Genomic DNA, 24,682 nt, shown 5'->3' with positions numbered 1-24,682 from the left:
CCCGGCCCGGCCCCCGCCGCTGCCGCCGCCGCCCGGGAGGGGCCGGGCGGGGCCGGCAGGAAACCCCGCCCCGGGCAGCGCCCGCCGCGCTCCGCGCAGCCTGCGCCGCTCAGCGCCGCCGCGGAAACGAGCGGAGCGGAGCGGGGCGGCAGGAACGGAGCGGAACGGAACGGGACGGGACGGGACAAGACGGGACGGGACGGGACGCGGCGGCTCGGCCGTGTCGCGCAGCCACGCGGGACCGCGCCGCCCGTGGGCCGGCCCCGCCGCGGGGGGGGACTTCGGTATTTTTTTTTTTTTTTGAGGGGGGGCGAGCGAAGGAGACGAGCAGCAGGTTTATGGTAATCACCCTCTCGGGAGCGGCAGCGGGAGGAGGAGGAGGAGGAGAGGAGCCATTTTGAACTCACTTCAAAGTTTAAGGTGGAAAAGTTGGAGCTCTCCAGCCCGCTGCCCGGGGACGGGGACGGGGCGCGGGGCTCCGGGCCGGCGGCGCCCGGGCGGCCGGGGGCGGGGGGGGCCGAGCCGGCGGCTGATGGATGAGGGCGGGCGGGCAGCCCGGCGGGTGGATGGATTGTGCGGCAGCTCTCTGCCCGGCACCGCTGCCCGCTGAGCTCCGGAGATGCCGCGGCTGTCCGCCGCCGCCTGCCTGTCCTGGGCCGCGCTGCTCTGCGCCCTGGCGCCGGCGGGCGGCGGGGAGCTGCGCCCGCCCCGCGCCGCCCCGCTCCTCCACCTGCCCCCGGGGGCCGCGGGGCGCCGCGTCGCCGCCGCCCCCTCCGCCGCCGCCGAGCCGCCGGCGCTGCCGCCCGCCGGGCGCCTGAGGGCGGCGGGGACCGCGCCGCCCCGCGCTCCGCCCGCCGAGCCCCGCGGGCCCCGCGGCGGCGGGCCCTGCCCGCGGCGCGCCCGGCAGCGGGCGGCCGCCGAGCCCCGCGGAGCCGCCGCCGGCTGCGCCCCGGCGGCGGGGGAGGAGGGCGGCGGGCGGCCGGGGGCGCGGCGGGCGCGGAGCCTCAACAGCCCCCCGCAGTTCCAGCTGCCCAGCTACCAGGTCTCCATCCCCGAGAACGAGCCGGCCGGCACGGCGGTCATCGTGCTGCGGGCCCAGGACCCCGACGAGGGGGAAGCCGGCCGGCTGGCGTACTCCATGGAGGCGCTCTTCGACGAGCGCTCCAACGACTACTTCTCCATCGACGCCGAGACGGGCAGCGTGGTCACGGCCCGCAGCCTCGACCGGGAGACGAAGGACACCCACGTGCTGAAGGTGACTGCCTCCGACCACGGCTCCCCACGCCGCCGCTCGGCCACCACCTACCTGACGGTGACCGTGAGCGACACCAACGACCACGAGCCAGTGTTTGAGCAGCCCGAGTACCGGGAGAGCATCCGGGAGAACCTGGAGGTGGGTTACGAGGTGCTGACCATCCGTGCCACCGACGGCGATGCCCCGGCCAACGCCAACATGCTTTACCGCCTGCTGGAGCCGGGAGCTGGCGACGGGGTCTTTGAGATTGACCCACGCTCAGGGGTTGTGAGGACCCGAGCCCCGGTGGACCGCGAGGAGGTCTCCGAGTACCACCTGGTGGTGGAAGCCAATGACCAGGGCAAGGATCCAGGACCACGCAGTGCCACGGCTATGGTGCACATCACTGTAGAGGATGAGAACGACAACTACCCTCAGTTCAGTGAGAAGCGCTACCTGGTTCAGGTGCCAGAGGATGCCCCGGTGAACAGCCAGATACTGCAGGTGCAGGCCACAGATCGGGACCGGGGCAGCAACGCCCAGGTGCACTACAGCATTGTGAGCGGCAACCTGAAAGGCCAGTTCTACATCCACTCTTTCTCAGGTGCCATCGACCTGATCAACCCTCTGGATTATGAGACTATTCGGGAGTACACGCTCCGGATCAAAGCCCAGGATGGGGGCAGGCCTCCCTTGATCAACTCCAGTGGCATGGTGTCGGTGCAGGTCGTGGACGTGAATGACAATGCCCCCATCTTTGTGAGCACTCCCTTCCAGGCCACGGTGCTGGAGAACGTTCCTCTGGGCTACTCGGTGTTGCACATCCAGGCTGTGGATGCTGACTCCGGGGAGAACGCCCGCCTGGAGTACAAACTCATAGAGATGGCACCGTCCACTGGTGGTGCCCCTGTAGCAGGTGACTCTGGATTTCCTTTTCAGATCAACAACAGCACAGGGTGGATCACGGTGGCTGCAGAGCTGGACCGAGAGACTGTGGAGAACTATCACTTTGGGGTGGAGGCCAGGGACCATGGCATGCCAGTCATGACCTCCTCAGCCAGTGTGTCTATCACTGTCCTCGACGTGAATGACAACAACCCCACCTTCACGGAGAAGGTGTATCACCTCAGGCTGAACGAGGATGCGGCTGTGGGCAGCAGTGTGCTGACCCTGACAGCAGTGGACAGGGACGTTAACAGTGTTGTGACTTACCAGATCACCAGTGGCAACACCAGGAACCGTTTTGCCATCACCAGTCAGAGCGGAGGGGGGCTGATCACGCTGGCTTTGCCCCTGGATTACAAGCAGGAAAGGCAGTATGTGCTCACAGTCACTGCCTCTGACGGCACTCGCTTTGACACTGTCCAGGTCTTCATCAACATCACAGATGCCAACACGCACCGCCCAGTCTTCCAGAGCTCCCACTACACAGTGAGCGTCAGCGAGGATAAGCCCATCGGCACCTCTATTGTCACCATCAGTGCCACTGATGAAGACACAGGGGAGAATGCAAGAATCACTTACATTTTGGATGATAACATCCCCCAGTTCCGCATCGACCCTGACACAGGCACCATCACCACCCTGATGGAGCTGGACTATGAGGACCAGGCCTCCTACACGTTGGCCATTACAGCCCATGACAATGGCATCCCCCAGAAATCGGACACCACCTACGTCGAGATCCTCATCCTGGATGCCAATGACAACGCGCCCCGCTTCCTGCGTGACCGCTACCAGGGCTCGGTTTTCGAGGATGTGCCGCTCTCCACCAGCGTCCTGCAGCTGTCTGCCACTGACCGTGACTCGGGCCTCAACGGCCGTCTCCTCTACACATTCCAAGGTGGTGACGATGGAGATGGAGACTTCTACATCGAACCCACTTCCGGAGTGATACGGACTCTGCGCAAACTGGACCGCGAGAATGTGGCTGTCTACAGCCTGCGGGCCTTTGCTGTGGACAGGGGCAGCCCACCGCTGAAAGCCTCTGTGGATATCCAAGTGACTGTGCTGGACATCAACGACAACCCCCCTGTCTTTGAGAAGGATGAATTTGACATCTTTGTGGAGGAGAACAGCCCCGTAGGCTCTATTGTGGCACGGATCAGTGCAGCTGACCCTGACGAGGGGACCAACGCACAGATCATGTACCAGATCGTAGAGGGGAACATCCCTGAGGTCTTCCAACTAGACTTGCTCAATGGAGACCTCACGGCCCTAATGGACCTGGATTATGAGAGCCGGACGGAGTACGTGATTGTGGTGCAAGCCACTTCAGCCCCTCTTGTGAGCCGGGCAACAGTGCACATCCGCCTCTTGGACCAGAATGATAACCCACCTGTGCTGCAGGACTTCCAGATCCTCTTCAATAACTACGTGACCAACAAATCCAACAGCTTCCCCTCTGGTGTGATTGGCAAGATCCCAGCTCATGATCCTGATGTGTCTGACAGCCTGGCCTACACCTTTGTGCAAGGCAATGAATTGAACTTGCTCCTTTTGGACTCCTCCACTGGGGAACTCAAACTCAGCCGCGATCTGGACAACAACAGACCCTTGGAAGCCCTTATGAAAGTGTCGGTCTCAGGTAAGCAAGCGTTCGAGGTTAATAAAGCGTGTAATTCTGTTTGTCAGACCAGTATGGGGGCATGGGCAGAGGTAACCCACTTGCAGTTTAGTGTGCAGCTTTCGGTTTCTTGAAACAGCAATTTATCTGTGAAATTTTTGGAGAGGAACCACAAAAATGTATCAAGCCCATGTGCTGTGGATTGAAGTGGTTGAAATTGTTATGTGGATCACAAAAGTAAATAAATACGAGTGTGTGTGGAGAGGTATATACTCCCTCAGTTGAGGTGGTGCCTTGGCTAAAGCGTTTCTTATGTTGCATAAAGGTAATAAATGATGTAACTTGCAAAGACAAAGGGAATGCACATGTGTCTGTAATGCCATCTCCCCTCTTTTTTTTCCCCTCTAAAACAAAAAAAGTTGAGATTTGGTATCTCTGCTTTTTTAGCAACAAAGCATGTGTATTCCCTTCTGCTATATACCGGGAGGTTTGGCTGGTAGATCCTTAGACCCCAGACCAGTTCTTGGCTGGTGTGGCCCAGGTGAACGTGATGCTGGCAGAGCTGTGCTGGCTTGCATTGCTGGCGTGTGTTCCTGTGGGAAATGGCGATGCTGAAAGAAATGAGTTATGGCTGTGTAATAGCTGTGTAACGCAGCTAATTGCACTGGCGTTGCTTTAGTAGTGCTAGGGGCAGATACTGGGCAAATGCAGCCCCCAAATCAGTGCTGTTGCAGGGAGGGAGAGAAGGGGAGAGAGAGGGATGCGTACTGTACTATTAATTTCCTTGGAGAATTTGTGTCTCTGTGTGAAGACTGTTTGATATGGTCCAATATACACTTTTATATAAGCACATACATGCTCTTAGGATATTATTCTTTTTCTGCTCCGTTGCTTGTTTATCATGGAATTACTTTTTATGCCTCTAATTGTGGCATCAGTCATGCAATGAGTAATTTCCTCTGCAGGTGCCACTCTATAAAGTTTACTGTGGACCTGATCCCATACTTCTGTTGACTTTCAAAGGTTTAACCAGGTACATTCCTCGCTGCCTCTCTCTGCAATCTAAAACTAGTATTTGTATTCTTTTTGAAAAAAAATAACTGAAAGTACTAGGTATGTAAAATGACACTTTGGGAGATGCTTCTTTTTGGATGGTTGTATTAAAAAAAGTAATAAACTGTGGCATAATCCTGGCAGTGCTTGTTTTACTGAAAGTAGTCATGGCGTTCAGCAGGGCCTCGGGGGAGCGAGCGGTGCTCTCCCTTATGTTTGCAGGCTTGAGGTCCTTTTTGCTTCAGGAAAATGAAAGTGATATTAACTGAGCTGACTGAATTTACTGTGGTGCATCACCTGACAAACCACTCCTGGTTCATCCAAAATGCCAGGGGGCAGCTAATGTGGTAAGGTAGCTCATAAATGCTGTTTCCATGTCCTGTGAGGACTTGCAGAAAAAACAGACAGTTGCCTTGTGACCTTAAAGAAAAACATTTGGATTAAGGTGCAGGTGATTGCATGGTCCCTGTCTGTACCAGTAGCTCTTTATCTGGTAGCAGAAGATAAGAACTCATCTTGGAGCACAAAACTTGGAAAAGTTGTTTCGTTACACTAGATGAAGAGTGTGTTCAGAACAGAAAAATCGGTGATGTGAACTATTCCTTTCTCAGTCTAATGATTTACGCTGTTTAAGTGGATGAATTCTCAGGTAGGAATGAAGACCTGTTTTCTTAAGTAAGAGAGCTTAATCCTTAAGTAAGGAGCTTGATCATGCCAGCATCATTTTCATGTTTGCTGAAGGTGTGAACTTTGAAACTCTGCTGTGATGTTGACCAAAACTGGCTGTCTGCTTTTTGAAAGATATTTGAAAGATTATAGATTTTTGTGGGTAGGACTTTAAAATAGTTTTGACAAGCACTGTACTCCATGTGATGTTAATTTGGAGAAGTTCACACTCTGGAAATTGAAAGGGCAGAGTTTGGCAGTGTGTGATTAGTCCAGGAAAGTCTCACCTGCCTGCTTTCTCTGGTTTATCTGATTCAGTCTTTAAAAAAAAAATGTCAGAGAAGCAGCTCAGACAGAAGTACTCCACAGGGTTATCTCTAAGTGTTGCAAAATACCTGCAAATCATCTGCTAAAATGACCTGCCAGTTAACTGAAAAACTGTCTATGGACTAGCCATTAACCTCTCAACCCAGACAAACACAAAGTCCTGCCCTACTCACAGCTGCTCTTCAGGTCAGGGAAGGATTGGAGCTCTTTCTGAACTTGGGGAATTTGATCTGTATGCGACTCGGAAGTAATACTGCTGCTATAAAAAAATCTTATTTCCACCTAGCGATGTGTTGTGCTGCAGAGCCATGTGAGTGTAATGCTAGTGAGGAGCCACGCTGCTCAATTGAATTACTTTGAGAGTTTGATACCTGGCAAAAAACAGCATTCTTTCATTTGAATTGGGGATTATTCAAATAAGCACGGTAATTTTGGCCTTCTGCTTATAAACAAAACTTTAAGAATCGTGAAAACCAAGCAAATGGACATAATAGCTTTCATAAAACCTGAGAACATCACACTTGGCATTTAAAACTTACTCTAACAGCGTAAACGTTATCAGAAGCTACATGGGATGGTGGGCAGCCCTGGGCAGGCTGAGCATGTACGTTCGTGGCTCTGCCTTTGCCCTGGTGTGGCGATACCTGCTGGGCTGTGCTCCCACAGCCGGTCAGGAACCGACCCAAGCGGAGGAGGGAGAATGTGGGTGGTGTGGATATTAGCATTTTGCTTTGGATCCAGAGGGAGCTTTTGAAGTCGATCTCTTTTGAAGTGAATCTCTCCGGGTGCCCCTCTGCCCGTGCCTGTCGTGCAGAGCCGTCTGAGTGAACAAACCGGATCCCTTTTGGATGAAACTAATCCAGGGGTCCCTTAGAAAGACATGTTATCCTTTTTCTGTTGTACCTTCAAGGCTTTCCTACATAAAAGCAGAGCTTGGCTATATATTCCCATGCCTGCACATTGTGTCATTAGGTTTATGTTGTTTTAACAACTGGGGTGAAGTCTGGGCCCTGCTCAAATCTTGCCCTTGCTTTCCAGGGAGACAGGATTTTACTCTGGGCTTCTGAAACAGGTGGTCAAGAGTCGATCAGCCTGGGATTTCTTAGTGTTACTAATAAATATGGGACTTAAATTGACAGGCTCATTAAAAACTGTTACTTTTTGTCCACAGTGATGTTCACGATAATGTTAAATTGGTATTTATTTGGTCAAAAAGTGGGTTAAACATTGCTCAAGTCACAATGCGTTAGCCCGTGTTAAACATATACCACAGTCCCTGCTGGTGCGGGTGGGGGAAGGCCGGTGCTAGCCTCCACTTTGAACAAATGTTGCACAACTTTGCCTGGGTGTCACATTGCAAACGCTGCTGGCACCTGCTTGACTGTGCTGCCACAAGTAGTCCCACTTATCATCAACGACAGCTCAATAGATGTGTGTACAAACTCCTCTGGGAACCCAGCCTAATACACCAGTGCAGACAAAACCCAACCTGACTGGATCCTACAGCTTTCGAGTGGTCCAGATAAATGTGAAATACCATTATACAAAATAGAATATACAATTTTGGGAAAGTAGTGCTCCCCACGCAGTGAGGGATGGACACCCAAGTGTTTCTGAGGGCATGCAAGGTCAAGTATCACCTTTTACATTTCTTTGGCTTTTTTAATCTCCAGTGCCATTCAGTGAGGTTATTGACTATCAGCAAATACAAATTAAGATAGAGCTCATTTGTGTTGCAGTAAACTTTTGGGATTTTTACTCATGGCTTGGTAAAGGATCTTCATTATTATTGTAATTTAAAAGTCATTGTGCTAATGACCCTGGATCACAGCTCTGTGCCTTCTCCATACAAATGTAACAGAAGATGCAATACTTCGGTTTAGCCCTTCTGGTAAAGGTAAGGCCACAGCTGTGCCTGAGATGCAAGGCATTGGGGGGTTGTTTGTGTGTGTGAAGAAGATCTGAGGTTAAAGAGGAAAAAAGAAACTCGAGGGAGAAGGCATCTCTGTAAGCACAGGGGCACCTTTGGGTGTGGAGGCCAAGCACGGGGCAACCACCTGGGATGTGGGCCAGGCGCCTTGGCAGCATCGGGATGGGCCCTGGCCTCGTACCCCTGCCTTTGGGGAGCAGAGCGGATGGGGCTGCTGGGGCCTTGTGAGATTTGTGGGGCAGATCCGCAGGGGAACTGGTTCTTGTAGGAGCAGTGCTTCTGGCTGCCTTCGAGGACTTGCTTTCAGGGTCAGCAAGAGCAATTAGCACCCGAACTGCTCTCTGTGGACCCCCCGCCCCCCAGGAAACACATTCCTGCAGGTGGCTGCGGTGGGATCCCTGTGGGTTGTACAGTTAGGAGATGATGGAAACGGAGGGGTGGAGGCTCCTCTCACCCTCCTCCTGAGAGGTTGCAGGGCTTTTGCAGGCTGGCATTTCCAGGGACCTTGAGTGCTTGCACTTCACGCATGCTTCCTGCACTAAGGCAAGGGAAGAGAAGGGAGCGGCTCAAGGGCTGCAAAGACCAGGGAGGCAATGATGAGGGACCTCGTTTAGAAAGATGGTGTGATACCGCGAGCTGTGGTATTGCACCCCTAGTTGTTACTTGGTGCATTAAGTAAGACCGAAGTGAAAGATGACTGATAATGGTTAGTGGTAGTGGTTTTGAACATTTACATTTATTTTCCTAAAATAGCAAATCTAGAGTAGTGACCATCATTTTAAAGTTAGGGTAGCTCCTGGATCTGCTGTGGCTACCTAAATCCTTTATTGCATCCATATAGATTTTATATTCTAATCTATTCTGTAGGTGAGATGTATTTTAACTGTGCGTCCCTCCAGCCTGCAGGAATGTGACTTTCCCTCTTCAGCTGTATGATCTGTTCCAGCCGATAAAAGCTGTGGCTGCCTTGTTGCTTTCCTGTGGGATTCCCTTCCACTTCATCCCTGGATTTCATAGGAGTGGTGTATTTTTGTTTCAAAAGACAGGAAAATGTCTATGGCTATGAGAGGAAAATATTTAGTGGAGAGCTGACTAACTTTTTAGTTGAGATAAAAGATATCTTCTGCATGTAAATAAATAACATAGGGAGTTACCTGCAGCTCAAGCTACTGTAAATAAGCAATTTCTTTGCTAAAATGGTGATCCCTAGTAATAAAGAAATGTTTACCACAGCACACTGTAAAGTGTAAATGAGCTGTTTTATCTCAGATAAAAGCTATTCTGTCAGTCAGCTTCTTTCAGAAAATGCTACTATGCAACATAGCTATCCCTAAATATGTTTGTTTCTCCCTGTTTCTGTCTGTGTGAAGGCTGTATATTCCCATTTTTTTTTACACAGTTTTTAATAAGATATTACTACCTTAGTATGTCTCAGTGGTTGAAACATATGCAGATCTACTAGGCTTTACTTGATAATAAGTCTCAAGAGAAAGAAATTGAATTTAGGGAAGTATGATGGTGGGATTACCTGGAAAACTTTTTTGCCCTATTTGCAAATTATTTGCTAGTGGGGAGATAGTTGTAATAACCATTTTTTAATTGGATTAGTAATTGGTTTTGGTTTTGGTTTTTTTTTTTTTTTTTTTACTTTTTAAGCTTCAGAGTGTATTAATGAATTGATTTCCTTGATGTATTCCCTTGTTGTGATTTGCTTCCCTCTTAGAAGTTACTGAAGTGCTCTTACTTCTGACTTGCACTTGCGGGTTGGGAAGAATCCTCTTCTGTTCTGGTCACATGTTTGCTTGCAGTTCAGAATTGGTTTAGGCTGGGGTTGCGGAGCCTGCTGCAAACTTCCAAATACAGAATAAACATTGAATTGTTGTCAAGGGTAATGGCAAAAGAACCCTTTGTTTAGAATACAGGAACAGTTTTCTAGGTTTGGATGTTAGGATGATAGTAAACCCGCAGTAGTGGTGGGGAAAGTAGGTGATGTTAAGCAGTGGGATTTTATACTTTGTTATCTCCAACATCCCAAGTGCTACCTGAGGAAGTGGCTGGCTGCTGATAAAGTGTATAGTTTTACATTTGCTCATCAAATGGTTCATTTTCCTTCAGTGTATATACTTAATATCTTGAAACTCCCTTTCATTGTTGACTCCCATCTTTGAGCTGAATAGATTTTCTCAGACATCCCATGACTGAGGAATATAATGCTGGGTATGACATTAGGTGAAAGTAGGTAGTGTGCTCACCACTCTTCTGGTAGGATGCTTGCTGGTGAGACCCTTAGTAGATGCTTGGATGGGAATCCTGGTGTCCCCACATTTCCACCAGTCTGGTCAGAGTGTAGCCGTGGTGTCTTCCAGCATTTTTAAGGAAGGGTTGGGAAGACTCATCTGCGGTCTCCTGCCTCCTCCTCGGGGTGTGCCACAGGTCTGCCAGACACCCCTGCAGCTGACAGGCCGTCTCCAGTGTTTTGGCTGGCTGGGTGCTCAGGGTTCATGGGTTCAGGGGCATGTGATAACACGCAACACCTATAACGGTGTTTACAGTTCAGCCAGATGTGTAGCTGCTGCATACATTGGCATAGCTGAGCTCTCTTTCATCTGATTATTTTGGGTACAGACAGCAATGGCTGCACAGTAGCATGGGTTTGGCTTGTGGTTTCACTGGGTCCCTCGATTCCCTCATGGGTCAGGCGAGACTGATACAAAGAGTCCGGGAACGTGACCACTCTAGAAGTTGGGAGCAGAATTACTTTCTGGACAGAAAAAAAAGCAAGCATGAAGCAGAAAGCTCTTCTAAACCTACATGCTACAAATACCTTTTCAATATTTAGCAGTGTAGGCAACTCTAGCTGTAACGCTCATGCATGGAGGATGAGTAAGGGGAGGATCAAGTGTCAGACACAAGATCTACGCTTTCCATCCCTTCTCCCTCTCTTTTATAAGCCCTCAGGATTTTGAGACCCAGTTGGTGGGGACAGACTCTCTACATTTGAGTGCTTGAGGTAACAACACAACTTACCTGCTTACCTCAGTGTTGGCTATACAGGATTTGGGCAACTGTCTCTCTTGGCTTCCTTTGGCATACTGACTTGTATTTCCAAAAATATCTACAGAGAGTCTTTAGGAAACGTAGGAGGGTTAGAAGAGCTGAAGATATTCAAATCAGATCTAATGACCTTTTTTGGCAATCTTCCATGTTATAGTTTTTCTGTCCTGGTTTCTGTGGGAATGATGATGTTTTTCGGTAAAATAGTACTCCAACTACTCTGACATCTACTTTGCCATGTAAGAAACAAGTATGGCAGTGCTGTCTTTTATGAATGATAGGCTTTTTTTGTCGCCTGCTCCTTTTTTTAAGGCTGTTTGGTCCAAAGATTGCATAAATCAGAGTACAGAACAAATTGACGAGGGACTCGGTTCTTCAAAGCCTTGTTCACAGTCGTTGTCCACTTGAAAGCAAGAACATCCGAGACCTGATTAAGTTCAGTTTTGCCACTTTGTGTTTCTGTGACAAGTGACAGTTTTATTATTTCTCCCCCCCCAGTGAAGCTCTTTTTCCAGTGCTGAAAAACACTGAACTATTTATAGATGCAACACAAGTTTCCAAATGGGGCAGGATGCAATCTTCATGGAAAATTTTGAAATCTGCCATTGAGCGATCTGTTGATTGTTTGGCGAGATTTGCCTAACACCTTTTTTATAAAGCCCAGGTGCATACACTTTGGCTGAGATTTCATTGCAATGCGTTGATTTTGTTGGATTAAAACAGTGTTATTGAAGGTACTACAGCTTGGCTCTTATGGTCAGATTTGTATCACCTACCATGATCTGCCCAAGAAATTTGGTATCTCTTCAAAGGTGGTCATGTAGGTTGTGGCCATGATCGGTTGATAGGCATGAGGGCAGTCGGTTGGAGACGCTGATCTCGCCCCACAGATTACAGAGGGAACATAAAAGACTGACTTGGGCTAGTTGCCTTGTTGTTAGGTGGCTAAAGTTCTGTGGGATGAACGCACCCTGAATATGTGCCAGGACGGAAGGGTTTGTTTTCTTTTGTAGCAATGATTGTACTTATTTCTGTTACAGCAAACTACCTGTAGTAACAGGCTTAGCAGACTAGATGGAAAGGATGGGGGAGGCTATAATGTGCAAACAGGAAAATGTTTTGCCATGAATAATATTAGGAGAGACTTTAAATATTGTCAAGAGTTTGAGTGAATGAAGGGGGAAAGTATGCTTTTATGGGGATTTGGCATTCAACAAAGAAATAAAATTTTAAAATACTTCAGAAAGATGATCTTTGCACTTGAAAAAAAAGCGGTTGGACAGAAAAGTAGGATTTGCTGGAGAGAAAGAAAAACTTTTGGACTTTGTTTCAACAAGTCGTTAATGCTCCTAAGCTGTAACCACCTTCGTATTTATTCCAGTGTTTACACTTGCCAAGCACAAAAAAAGCAAATAAATGAAACGGTAAACCTGTAATAAATCCTCAGGGGACCACATAATAAACATAGACATGTTATGCTTATCAAATACAAAGGAAAGTAATCTGTTTTCAACACCATTGCTGAACGCATGATAAATGCTACATTCTGTCAGGTCTCCAGCACTTTTGGAAATGATGCATCTGGTCAGAATATTTCAGCACTTTTTGAAGGAGGGAGAAGGAGAGGCCATTGTTAATAACCATTGTCAGCACAGCATCTCCTGCCTGCTATGGAGTCTGTGGGCTAGATCCAGTTTCAGGGAGAATCAAAAGCATCTGGACCCCACCAAAAAGGGCAAATCAGGGACTATATTATCAGATTTGAGTTTCACAGATGTGATGGCCAGCACCTAGCAGCCTGTCTTTGTTGTTAAATCCCACTGGGCTGTTAGGTTTGGAAGCAAATGTACTCAAGGTGATTCTCTGTGGCTGCCATGCCACCAGAGCATGCATCATGTGTACAAATTTTGCTGCTGGATTGGTTGGGTTTGCTCTTTCCTTTCACTAGTTCCAGATCAGACGCCTTGACCCTATTCAAGAGTGATGTTAACAAGTCATTGAGTTTATTGGATCGAATTCCTGTCACAGCACTTCTGGACTTTCCAGGAACCAGCCCAGCCCAGCCCCTCCTTTACTTGTGTGTTTGCAGCAATGTTCATGCTGGATCTATTTCTAAATAGGAGACCCTTTAACATCCAAGCTGTGATTTTTATTTTTAAAATTTGTTTATTTATTTAGCTGTCTGAATTTAATTTAAATCATGTAAAAGCTGTCCCATCCTAGTACATTGCTTGTTTTAGCAGGGTGTGATTGCCAGACTCCAGACACTGCAGGCACAGCTCAGCATGGTTAGAAAGAGGCATTTGTCACCTTTCACAGCATAGGTCCAGTAGAGGACTTGTATCTAACCATCAAATGCCACAGTGCCTCATTTTTAGGTGCCTGTTCCCTGCAGCAGTATCCTCTTTTAGGCAATTAAGTGTCCTATAAAGTGGGAGTACTTGAAATACCATCCCGCTACAGCTTGGGCACTTCACTCAGCATAACGATTAGGACACTTAGCGAGGGCAAAGATGGGCTGGGCTCCAGCCCTTGATCTCAAAGCTCTTACTGTGCTATACATTAAAGAGGAGCCGAATAAGGTACAGAAGCTGTTGTGGGACTCACATTTCCCATCTCCCGGGTAAGTGCCATAAGCTACAGGGTCATGCTCACACTTGGAGGGCGCCAAATAGGAGGCATTCTGGCTCACGTTGGTGTATGTGGGCACCTCCGCTTCAGTTGAGCAGTGGTGTGGGCAGTCTGGCTTTGGCCCTCAGCTTCTGGATTTGGTTTAGGTCATAATAAAAGCTGGATCGTGAACTGTTCAGGCCGTGTTAGGACTAGGTTAGTTCTGGCTGTAGCTGAGGACTCAGCTCTTCCCACCTGGGAACTCAAAGGTAAAATAAACAAGAACCCTGGGGCTTCCCAGGGACTACTTTCCTATTGATCAGAGCTGATTTGTTTGTCTTCTGGCCTTAACTATTTGTAAATGTATTTTACTTTTATGTGGAGCAGCCCCCAGATGGGCTAAAGGCTCAGTTATGGAAGGATTCACGGGCTCAGACTTAAATAGTGCTGCTAAATATCCAGAGTTCAACCCATCTTTGCCTACCGTTTAATCCTCTTTCTCAGTGCAGTTTGCTGTGATGATAGACTTGCTAGTAATTACCAACATGTTGCCGCTCGTTGCTTGGATCGTGTGGCTTTTCCCGCAATGTGCTCACTGACGCTACAACTAGCCGACATTGTCCTGACACATACGGTAAAGGTCTCTTGCAGCAATGACTGGGTCGAACTGTCCTGTTGGTTGACTCAGTTTCCCTTCTCATGGGGTGTATTTCTGATGTTGGCCTTCTTTTATTGACACAGCGTAATTTAGCAAAGTGTGCTCTGTTGCTGAGCTCTCCATCTGGCAGATAATTGCCTGCTAGTTTAAATCCCGTCTTAACTTCAGTTTCTCGAGATCACAAAACCTGCTGGTGCCTTCTGGTTGGTTTTGCAGAAGGATTCATTACGAACTAAAGTGATGTGGGCAGATTTCTGTGAGTTTTTTGGAATGTTAGGTAAGACAGGTTGACTTTTAGGTCCTGCTTACTCACCCAACATTATTCTGCACTGAGTTTGGAAATCTAACACTTGGGTTTGTTGACCGAGCTGCTGGCAGCAGGTGCTGGTTGTTTGCACAGGATATGTGAAGTGGGAACCATGGGTACATTTTAGGACCTGGTGGATGCTGCAAGCTTCTTACACAAAACATGCTGGTGTTCCTCTTTCCTTCTTGCTTATCTTCTTCTCCCATTTCCCTTCGTGTTCATTGGATCTGTTTTGCAGTGAGGTGCTGCATCTGCGGAGTTTGCCTGCTGCAAGTTTGTACAGGGCTGTGTGCAGTGGAGATCTCACGGGGGCTGCTTTTGTAGTACCTGCTGTAAATAATTAGGATAAACACCATACATCGACTGACCGACTACCCTGTCAGATAGCCAGATAGGAACGGCGGCACTGGGGGCCGCCCCAGGCCTGGCTGATGGTGTGTCCACCAGGTGCTGGGAGCCGGCTGGCGGTTGCCCACCAGGCACAGTGCTTGCTGATGGTGTGGCAGCATCCTTTTTCACTGCCTTCCCTCTTGCCTTTGGGGAGGCAGGGCAGGTTTCTCATCCACCCTTCACCCTTTTCTGACCACTGTGCTGTTACTTGCTATTAGGTGGGTGCATTGGCCCAAGGCGAGGGGCATGGTCAACCCTGTCCAGGGATGCCCTGTGAGATGCTCCTGGTGAACTGGTGACAGCCATTGTGTCACCCGTGCAGCCCATGCACTCCCAGTGGCTGTTTTGGGTTGGGACCTCAGTGGTGCTGGCTGCCAGGTGCAGCTTCCAGAGGTTTTGCAGCCATAATCCTTTGTCCCTCTCCTTGCACAGGGTCTTGGGGGCCATGGTATGAGGTGGTGACAGTCCCACAGGGGTTTTGCTGCCTGGCACAGGCAGTTGTGGGATGTCTGTAGCTAGCCCCAGGTCACAGGGCATGCTGCACACTGAATGTCAGTGCTTGTCATCTTTGTAGTCTGTGGGAACAACACCTGTACCCATGAACTAGGAATTTGGCCCAGTTTGGGTATAGATGTTGACTATATTTTTTTCCTATCTCTTGTGACAAGTTGCAGTTGCCTTTACTGGCTGGTTCCTTCATGCTTCAGCTCCCTTATGGCTCAGCTAATAGTGGTGTCTGGGACTTTATTCAGCTTTAAGAGGCTTTAAACTAAGAAATTCCTATTTACTACCAACAGCGTTGATGGACATGACTGATTAATGGCAATAAACTCAGGTGAGAACTGAGAGACAAGGACATTTTTTCTATTCTCTGCAGTGAACTTGTTTTGTATGAATGAGTTTTACAGACTTTTGTACAATCTGCTTTTAAAATATGTCCCTTGCCAAGTGGTTGGGGATTTCTTAAGCTGAGATGACTGATTCACTCCTTGGCTTAGCCAGCATGCATTGGAGTGTACTGAAGTGGAGGTGCTGAGATGATCAGATAAAGTTCTTCATGCCACCGGTGGCACTTGAGCATCCATCCCTTTTTTTTCTGGGGGAAAGTCCTCCAGGAGAGACCATTTCTTCTTCTCTGAGGTGGTGTCAGTGACTCCCTGTGGTTTTGCTCTGCGTCTCCTTGATCAGACTTTAGCTGTCAAAAGGTCTCTTTGCTCCTTTCAAGGCCTAAAGGGAAAGTAAGGTGACAACTTTGATGGCAAATTTGAAACCTTTCTCAGACTGGAAAGCATCCAGTGGGGTAAACAACTTTACTCATGCTCTACACATCCCATACTGATCATACAGGATAGTGTTTTACTGTCTTAGTGCTGTGTAAAGTTGGGATATTGTGCATTTTCAGGTATTTAAATGAACTAGTATAAATGACTAGTGATAAGAAAAGACTAATTAAATTTTATTCCTGTGCTGAAACTGAATTTTAAAGAAATCAGTTTGAGATTTCAGCAGTTGTGAAATTTGCAGTGTTGTTCTTTGCACTGTAGAGCCTTTGTGCTTACTGCTGTAGTCATATTACACGACATTGCCTAATACCCAGCAAGGCGTATTCTTGGCTCATTCAGCAGGTAAGGCTCCCTTAGGGTCACTGAATTCCTCCATGTACTCAGCAGAGAGCTCAGCCTGGTGGTTTTTACAGCCATGCATCTGTGTTTGCATTTCCAATGCTTTTTCTTTTTTTGCAGTAATTTTCCCTTTTATGATACGGTGATTATTAAAAGCAGGGATCTGACTAGTTTTGTGACCAGTGTCATCCCTCCCTGATTCCCACTTCCGACAGTCAGCAGCTGTTTCGCTGGTGGTCTGTTCTGGGGATGGGTTTTTTGCTGTTGAACACGTGCTCCACCCACTTGGTTTGGTTGGAGAGGCCAACAGGCATAGGCACCTTGCAGAGATGCTCAGGTCCTAGGGCCTCGAGCTCACAACTGAGAGCTGGTCCTCTAGCAGAAGAGATGCTGATCCATTAGAGCTTCAGGGTAATTTCATCGCTTTTGGAAAGCACAATAGTTAATAATCCCACACTAAGAAACCACTACTGCTTCTGTTCCTTATTAGACATCTTAATTTCTTTTCCATTTCTGTTCTTAGGCATTTCGTAGCATTTAATTTTCTCTACGATAATTTATGAGTCACGAAATCACTTGGAACAGGTTAGCCTCCATGTGATGGTGTTTCAGCACCTCTTGCATTTCCTTCGGTTGGATCGTGTGTTGCTACTTGTTTAGAGGCAGCTCTGCCGCTTCCCTGAGGAAAGCCATATATTGTTACCTGAGTGTGATGTGCCAGGACCATGCTGCCCTCTCTCTGAAGATGGGTCCTCCACCTATTTACCTAGTATTTAAAGTGTTTATCAAATACTGGAATGGAAAATTATTCCATTTTCTGAAATTACATTATTTGGGTGATTTACTTTTCTTGTCCAACCGCTGTCTATGTGTTTGAGTTGGTTCAGAAAGATGGAAGCAACAGACCAGCTGAAAAATGCATTGGTGCATGGGGCTTCCACCACAGAGGATTGTTAAGTGGGATGGGTTTATTAAAGAAAGTGAGGTATTACTTGCTGTTGTACAAGGCACCGCAAATATCTCATCTATGTACTATTCTGATAGGTCTTAGTCAAGAAAAGTTAATTTATATTGTAAAGAGGACAAGTTGGGGAACAGAGAATTTGTTTCACTGGAGGTATCATTTATGGTAGAAGATTGCATCTTTCGTATTGCAAAATGAAAGCCAAAGAGGACTATGATTGCTACGTACCCCTCTGAAGTACTTACGGAAAGCAAAGGTAGAAGCAGGGCAGTTTAAAGGAAAAAATCTGTAAGTGAACTGACTCTCAATAAATTTAGGTGGGATGTTAGAAGGTGGTTTGAAACCTTTAGGGAAGCAAACTTCTGGAACAACCTCTCTGGGAAGTGTAGCTGGGTTTAAGATGAAGCTTGATAAATTAATGAAAGCTTGATAGTTTATAAGTAGTATTATGTATATACAACACACTTCCTTGAGAAGCTTCCTTGAACAGAAAATGGAACTTGGTGGTGGGAAAATTATTTCCTGTTCTCTTTTTGCTGCAGAAATTAAACACATATATTAACAAATTGTAAATGCAATTAGCCCTTTGAACTGCCTGAGCTTGTGTAACTTGTTGTGTGTTGGTAACAGCATTGCTATCTTCTCCTAAACTTGGTATCAAAAGAAGATAAAGGATCCACAAGGCAGCGTGGTTCAACAGATAAATGAATGGTGCTGGAAGTTATTCACAAATGTCACAGGCTGCAAGCTGCAGCAAATCTGAGCCAATCTTGCTTCTGGCTGTTACAGTCCTTCCCTCCCCAGCACCTCTATGACCTTGTGCTGGGCTGTTTCCAGCAACCAAGTTGCTAAAAAGCCAACCTGCCATTAAAAAAACACTGGAGTTCTGACTTAGCATCAAGAAACAGCTCAGTCCATCAAACATATATCAGAGATAGTACAAGGGAGGATGAAAGTTGATAAAAAGCCAAACTACCAATAAAAACCAAGGAAACAAAAATGTTCTGACCTAGCGTGAAGAAACAGTTCAACGCAGTATGAGATGAGTGCCAGTGCAGAGGAGGAGAGGGACTGTGGCAGCCAGCCCTTAGATTAGTTTAGGTTGCAACCAAAGTTTAGATTGCAACCAAAGCCTAAAGAAAAATACTTATTTTTTGTTAGGTTTTTTTAAGTAGGATTTTTATTACCTTGTGCTGGAACAGTTCAGCACATGGTTGGACAGGTATCAGGGACAGTGTAAAAGAGGAGGCAGTAATTATGTGGGTTTAGGCTCTGCCCTTGGCAGCTGCTGCTTCTTGGAGGAGATTCTCTAAGTTTGCCCATGCTTGTGTTTAGTCCCTTCTGGAAGGTAGAAAGTCTCTAGAAAGTCCTTTCACCATATAAAAAGGTTGTGCTGTCCCTCCTTTAGGCCTGTGTGACCACATTGACTCAAACTAAGGGGAGAGTTTGTTCCAGTGCTCTGTGTGCAATAATCAGCCCCTAACCCAGGTAGGCAAGTGTGTCAGCACTCAACACTCTTCTGTGGGTACAAAACTCCCAGTTTTCATTTGTATGAAGTTCTGCCACCTAGAAGTTCTACAGCTTGAACCCACCACAGGTTTTGTGATGCAAAATGCAGCTGCACTGTGCTAACATCAAAAGTGCAGGAGATTCAGTAAACATGTTTAAAAACACCTGTCTTGGAAACATGCAGAGTGCAAGAAAATATTTTAATAAACGAATTTTTAGTTCTTCATTCCCTGTAGATTGCTGCCTTTCGAGGTTTGTTGATTAAAAAAAGATTAACAAATTTTGGTTAAAAAAGGTAAGAAATTATCTGATAGTAAGGATTTTGCATTGAGAAAGTGTATATATTTATGAGCTCTGGCTCAGTCCTTTGAATTATCTAGGCACTACTGTAACCGATAAGTGAATGCTGATAACCCTGTTAATATTTCAAGGACTCTTTGCAACTATAGGGGAGCAGTCAGTAACTATCACATTCCTTTGCATTACAGGATAGGGTTTTTATTTGCTATCTGAATGGTGTTACATACATACAGGGTTTTTTCGAGCTCAGTTCACCTTGTCTCACAGCAGCTCCTTGGCAAGCAGCCTCATGAACTCTTTTAAGATGCTTCTTACTCACAGCAGCTGGGCTCATTGCCTGCTCTGGTGTGGCTGGGATTTGGATTGCAAATTCCTGATCTGAACAAAGAGAAGGAATAGAAAAGGCTGGTCTCTGGCCTCTCTCACACTTTAGGAAACCTTGCTAGCTGCAGAGGATTATATTCATAACTCTGGCTGCACTTCCAAAAAAAAAAAACAACTTCTATCTTTGCAAGGACAGGTGCAGCCCCACCAGTAGCCACATTGCTAGAAGAAGGGAGAGAGGTGGCTGCAGGGAGGCTCCTGGAATTTCAGGCACCATCTTATCTAGAGCTACCTCATGCGTTGTCCACACTTGTTCTCTTTCTCTCTTTTCCCCCTGCTTTGTTTCATCAGAACCACAGGGCTGGAAATCGGTGTTTTAGAAAAGAGAGAGGGTGGGAAAAAAACTGAATGGAGATAAACCATGTGTACAGGATGCGTCCACATGCGTTCCTTCACTGCACCCAAAGGCCTTACAATCTGAGAAGCAGCTTGCTGCAATTGCTTTCATGAGACAGTATCAACTGGGTAGGATTTGGCCTGTACTGGCTTGCATTTGGTGAGGAGCAGAGATGAGTCAAACTAAACAGGGTGACTCATTAGAATCGGGCTCATGCAATGGTCTGTGTGTATAAAAATGCTCAGAGTTGGGAAATGGGCTGTCATAGTCATGAAATCATTATCTCCCTCTGGTTTGCCACTCTTCAGACTGTTGGAGAAGATCCATAAAGTCCCTGTCAGCCACAGTCAGAGCAAAAGGTGGCTGTGCTTGGCTGATACCTAACTGCCCAGGGGCTCCAGGCAGGGATACCAATGTTACTGTGAGGCAGCTGCCAAGACTAAACTTGTGTCCTTGCACCTGGGGTTCCCTTTTTGCCATCTGCATCATCAAAGATGACCAAGAAAGTTTAAACCACTCATTTGTGTGGAAACCTGTGTGGAGGACTTTGCACAATAGGTAGTGCTGGGCTAAGCAGCCTGTAATATTTAGCATTTTGGTTGAGAAAGTGTGGCAATTGCTTCCCCTAAGCCAAACTTGGGTAGTGCGACAGGGAAAGCTGCTTTTGTGTCTCTTGAACTGTGTTTTGATTTGACACCATCCTCCCTCTTATTCTTCTCTTGGGCATCCTTGCGTTAATCACCACATGCTAAGATCTCCACCACTCTTGTGGCGTAAAGTCACAGGTCTTCATCTTAATGGACTCAGAGGAGCCAAGTGGAGGCAGGGAGAGCGTGGCCAGATGGACACCAGGATTACCCTGTCCTTCACTGTGGGATCTTTCAGAAGAAATCTGGTCAGGGATGCTTTTCTCCTGCATGAGAAACCCTCCTTAAGAGGTAAACTGGAAGGTAGACCCAGCTGTGAAGCCCTGGGAGGAGAGCCTGGTTTGATCTGCAGATGAGAGCTCTTGTGGGTGCGGAGCTGGTGTGGTGGCTGGGAGCTGCCGCGGGGGCGCGAGGGCTCCCTCACACTGATCTCTGCAGACAGGAACGGCCTCTCATAAAAATGCTTTCTTGAATATATATGTACAAAACCAGCCTCTGGGAAAAGCTGATGCTTGCTGGAGTTTTTTGGGTGTATCCTGCTCTGTGAGTTGTGATTTCTGTGAGGTACAACACACCCTTTTTGGATGTGTTTGTTAGTCAAAAAGTACACGGACTTCCTTCTGTTTCGGGAGAAGTGAGTCTGAAGGAGAGGCAGGTAAACAGTGAAAGAGGATCTCCTGGCACGGCTCATTTTAGGGCTGGGAGGCTGCACGGGGACTGGGATTTTGCTGGGCTACCTGATCCAGCCCATGTGTAGGTAATTAAGGGATACCCTCCAATTAGCCTAAGTGGCCCTTTTATTCATGTGTGACATCAATGAGCCCAACTGCTATACAGATAGCAGAAAATAGTCTGCATGATTTTAACCACTGTTTTGCATGTTTAAGTAATTTAAATTTAGAAAAGACCTGCCCTGCTACTGTTTACAGGAGCTCATTAAGCAAGGCAGCGATGCTTGCCTGCCCCCGAGGCTAAATGGAGCCTGGCTGGGCCAGCACGGCTCCCTCTGCTCGGTCCCATCCCAGCATGGCCAGGATCCGTCCCTGGAAGCAAGCCTGCTTGGCAGGGCTCTGCTGCACTGGCCAAAACCAGCACCAGGTCCAGCTTTGACACTACTGCAGGTGATCGTATACAGCGGCTTGTTTTATTTACTACCATAAGCATCACCTCTCAGACCTGCTAAAGTATATGAGGCCAAAGGGATGTCTAAGCTAATATCCCCACTGTAGCTCTGCCTAGTAACAAATATTAAGGAAAGAATATGAGAAACAGGACAAGTACAGACTGGTCCTTCCCTTCTTGCACTGTCCCAGCTTCCAGCAGGCAGATATTTAAGGGCTTTTGGGACTATAGGCTTCCCCCGATCATGATGCCACAATCCGTGGCCCCCTTATCTCTCAATTTCTTTAATCCCACTCTGAGATTTCTGCTCACAGTCCCCACTGTTCAGATGGACACACTTGCAGAAATTGTTTTCTGTTAAAACATGTTTCCTGATCATTTTGCTGGGTGATTTTTAGTTTTTATATTGTGAGGAACAGGGATTATGTGTTCTTCGTTCCCCTTCTTGTTGTGATTTTTATAATTCCTTGTCATGACTCCCCTTAGCCATCTGTCTTCCCATCCTACAAGGAGTGCTTCTAGTCTTGTAATATACTGTGAAGATGATTTCTCCAGATGTGCCTGACTTGCTCAGAAGGGTGTAAATGAAGGCATCCCACTGTAAATGGGTGTATTTATGCCCAAACCGTTTCTAGGGAAAGGACAAATTACAGAGGTGGTAACTGCAATGTTCTTAAATGCTTTGAGCTTTGTTTTTTTTCTGCAAAAGTTTGACTGTGTTTATGTAATTCTTTAAAACTCCTTTGCAAAACTTGGAAAGCTTCAGCCATAGAAACACCCATCCCTGGATGGCTGCTGCTGGTGGCTCCTGGCTACTGTCTGAAAAGCAGCGGGGTGCCCCATCTACTTTTTTGTTATCCTCTTTGCTCATCCTTTTAACTGGTGTGTTTTGGATACAGCTAATACCCGTTTCAATACACAAATAGTAGCTGTATTGCCTCCCCACTCATGTTAGAGCAAGGCTTAGTCATATATTTCAGAGAAGAATAAAGAACCAGGTGCAGCTAATGTATTTTTACATTTTTAGCTTTATTTGTTGGCAGCCTTTTAGCCTGCAGATTGCCAACACAAATGTGGGCAGGAGAGCTGTGCTGAGCAGGGTTTGTTCTCCTCCCCGTGCTGCAGGTGATACAGGGTAGCCGTGACCTGAGCTGGGTTTCTTGTCAAAATTAAGATGTTTGTCCCCATTTGACTTTTGGTTCCATTTGGGCCCATCTCCAGGTAATTGCTGGTTGTGGAAACAACCAGGAGAAAGGAGGGGCAGGAGATACCCATGACTTCAGGGTCTCTGCTCGCCTTAAGCCAGCGTGTGTGTATCACACCTGCTGAGCTGACCGCTGAGCTGGTGGCCATGCTGCGAGCAGGGACCATAGTGGCTCTTTCATCCCTAGGGGAAGAGCTTGACTCAAGCTAAACATTTCACCCCGTTTGCCCGTTTATTTATTTGTTTATATATCTGGATACTTTTGCTATTATAACCACATTAATTGTGAGTACATCTGAACCTGATACTTTAATTGCTATATGAATTGCCTTTGAATCGCTAAGGAAAATCCCTGTATTTTCTTTTAACAATTAATGCTGCCTTTCTTGTTGGGATTTTGCTTTGAGGTGGGACAGGTATGGCTGCCTGATTTCTTAGACCCCTTCCTGAGCCCTTTGTGATAGAAAGACCAAGGTGGGTATATGTGGACAGATATTTTTTACAGGAGCTCTTTCCACTAAAACCAGAACACACTGAATTTCTTCACTAAGCCAAAATCAGCTCAGGAAAGAAGATTTTTGTAGGCTTCAGAAAGAGACCAAAGCAGTAAGAATGCTGTCTAGATAGCATACAGAGTTCAGGGCTTTGGGAGCCTTGTGGTGCTGGGGGAGAGGCTCTTCATGGAGGCCCTGTCACCAGCCTGTTGGAGAACAGCTTTACCCAAAATAGGAGCTCAGAGCTTGCCTCAAGGCAAACAACGATGGATGCATATTACTTTTAGGTGTTAGGTTTAAATTTGTCTCTGTTCACTGGTTTTAAAAAAGACAAAAAATCAAAACCAGAAAATCTTAAGCAACATTATTCAAAAAACGTCAAAAGGAAAGTGTCTGCTGTTTTCCTTGTGTTTATGTTTGTAGAGCATAGGGCCTTGGTCCCATTTTGGATTATAAATCACTATAATAAAATGAAAAAAACCAGCAACTCTGATTTGCCTTGCACACAAGTATGATAGATCATTTGCTTTATTTAATTTTTTTAAGTTTTCCGTATATGTTTTTGACTCCACTTTTAGTAGGTGAGACTTAGCCGAAATCTTACTGGTGGTGTCTTGGTCACAGATGATTGAGCAGGGAATTATTAACCCAGTATAAGAGCTAACATGAGGATTACTGAAAGTTCCTGCCTGTGTCAGCTTTAAGTGAACTGTGTTACTGCAAAAGCTGTGGAAAGTTTGAATTGCTTGAGATCGTGCCAAAGGACTGTCAGTGGTCTTTTGTTAGATGCTGACCACCTCAGGCAGGGCTCACAAAGAGAGCCTATTTTATTTAAACTGAGCAGTGCTAGCTCTGTGCTCCAGAGTTACAGCCTAGCTACCTTCCCCTACATCAGTGTCTGGGATATTAAAACCAATTATCAGTGTCTCTACAAAAGCCTTCAGGAGGCAACCTGGCAGCAACGTGATTTGGGTCTTCCCAGCTTTAATGGGAACTTACTGCAAAGCTCCTGTGGTCTTGTGGACTATCTCCATCTTTACCTGAATCATAAAACTTGGTTTTGACCAAATACTGCTGTCTGACTCCTCCATATGGCTGGCACCTGGGTCATCAGTGCTGAACTGGACATCTGTGCTGATGTTGAGCCTTGCCGGATTTGATATATCATTGAAATAGAGCAATACTCTGCACCCTGGACAGTCCAGATGAGGCTCGGCGTCTTTTCTTAAGCAATGCAAAGCTGTGATGGAGACATTTGCAAGACCCCTTGTGTGGTTGAGGTCTGGAGAACAGGTCTCCATGGC

At 47.0% G+C, this 24,682-nt stretch overlaps 1 protein-coding gene across 5 annotated transcripts in view; it reads left to right on the top strand.

The window, feature by feature from the left end:
* The first annotated feature begins 320 nt into the window (after window positions 1–320).
* CELSR1 (cadherin EGF LAG seven-pass G-type receptor 1) overlaps window positions 321–24,682 on the top strand; it is a 177,289-nt gene continuing 152,927 nt past the window's right edge. For 4 of the 5 annotated variants that reach the window (XM_074870041.1, XM_074870042.1, XM_074870043.1 and 1 more), the window contains exon 1: window positions 1,060–3,821. In XM_074870041.1, coding sequence (XP_074726142.1) covers window positions 1,139–3,821 — 2,683 coding nt within the window. In that variant the 5' untranslated portion in view covers window positions 1,060–1,138. Of the gene's footprint in view, window positions 3,822–24,682 lie in introns of all 5 variants that reach the window. The other variant, XM_074870040.1, reaches the window with a different exon arrangement.

The sequence above is a fragment of the Strix uralensis genome, chromosome 5, assembly GCF_047716275.1.
Source record: "Strix uralensis isolate ZFMK-TIS-50842 chromosome 5, bStrUra1, whole genome shotgun sequence".
Classification (NCBI taxonomy): domain Eukaryota; kingdom Metazoa; phylum Chordata; class Aves; order Strigiformes; family Strigidae; genus Strix; species Strix uralensis.
Note: the sequence above shows the minus strand (reverse complement) of the source record. Positions and strands in the feature narration are given on the sequence as shown.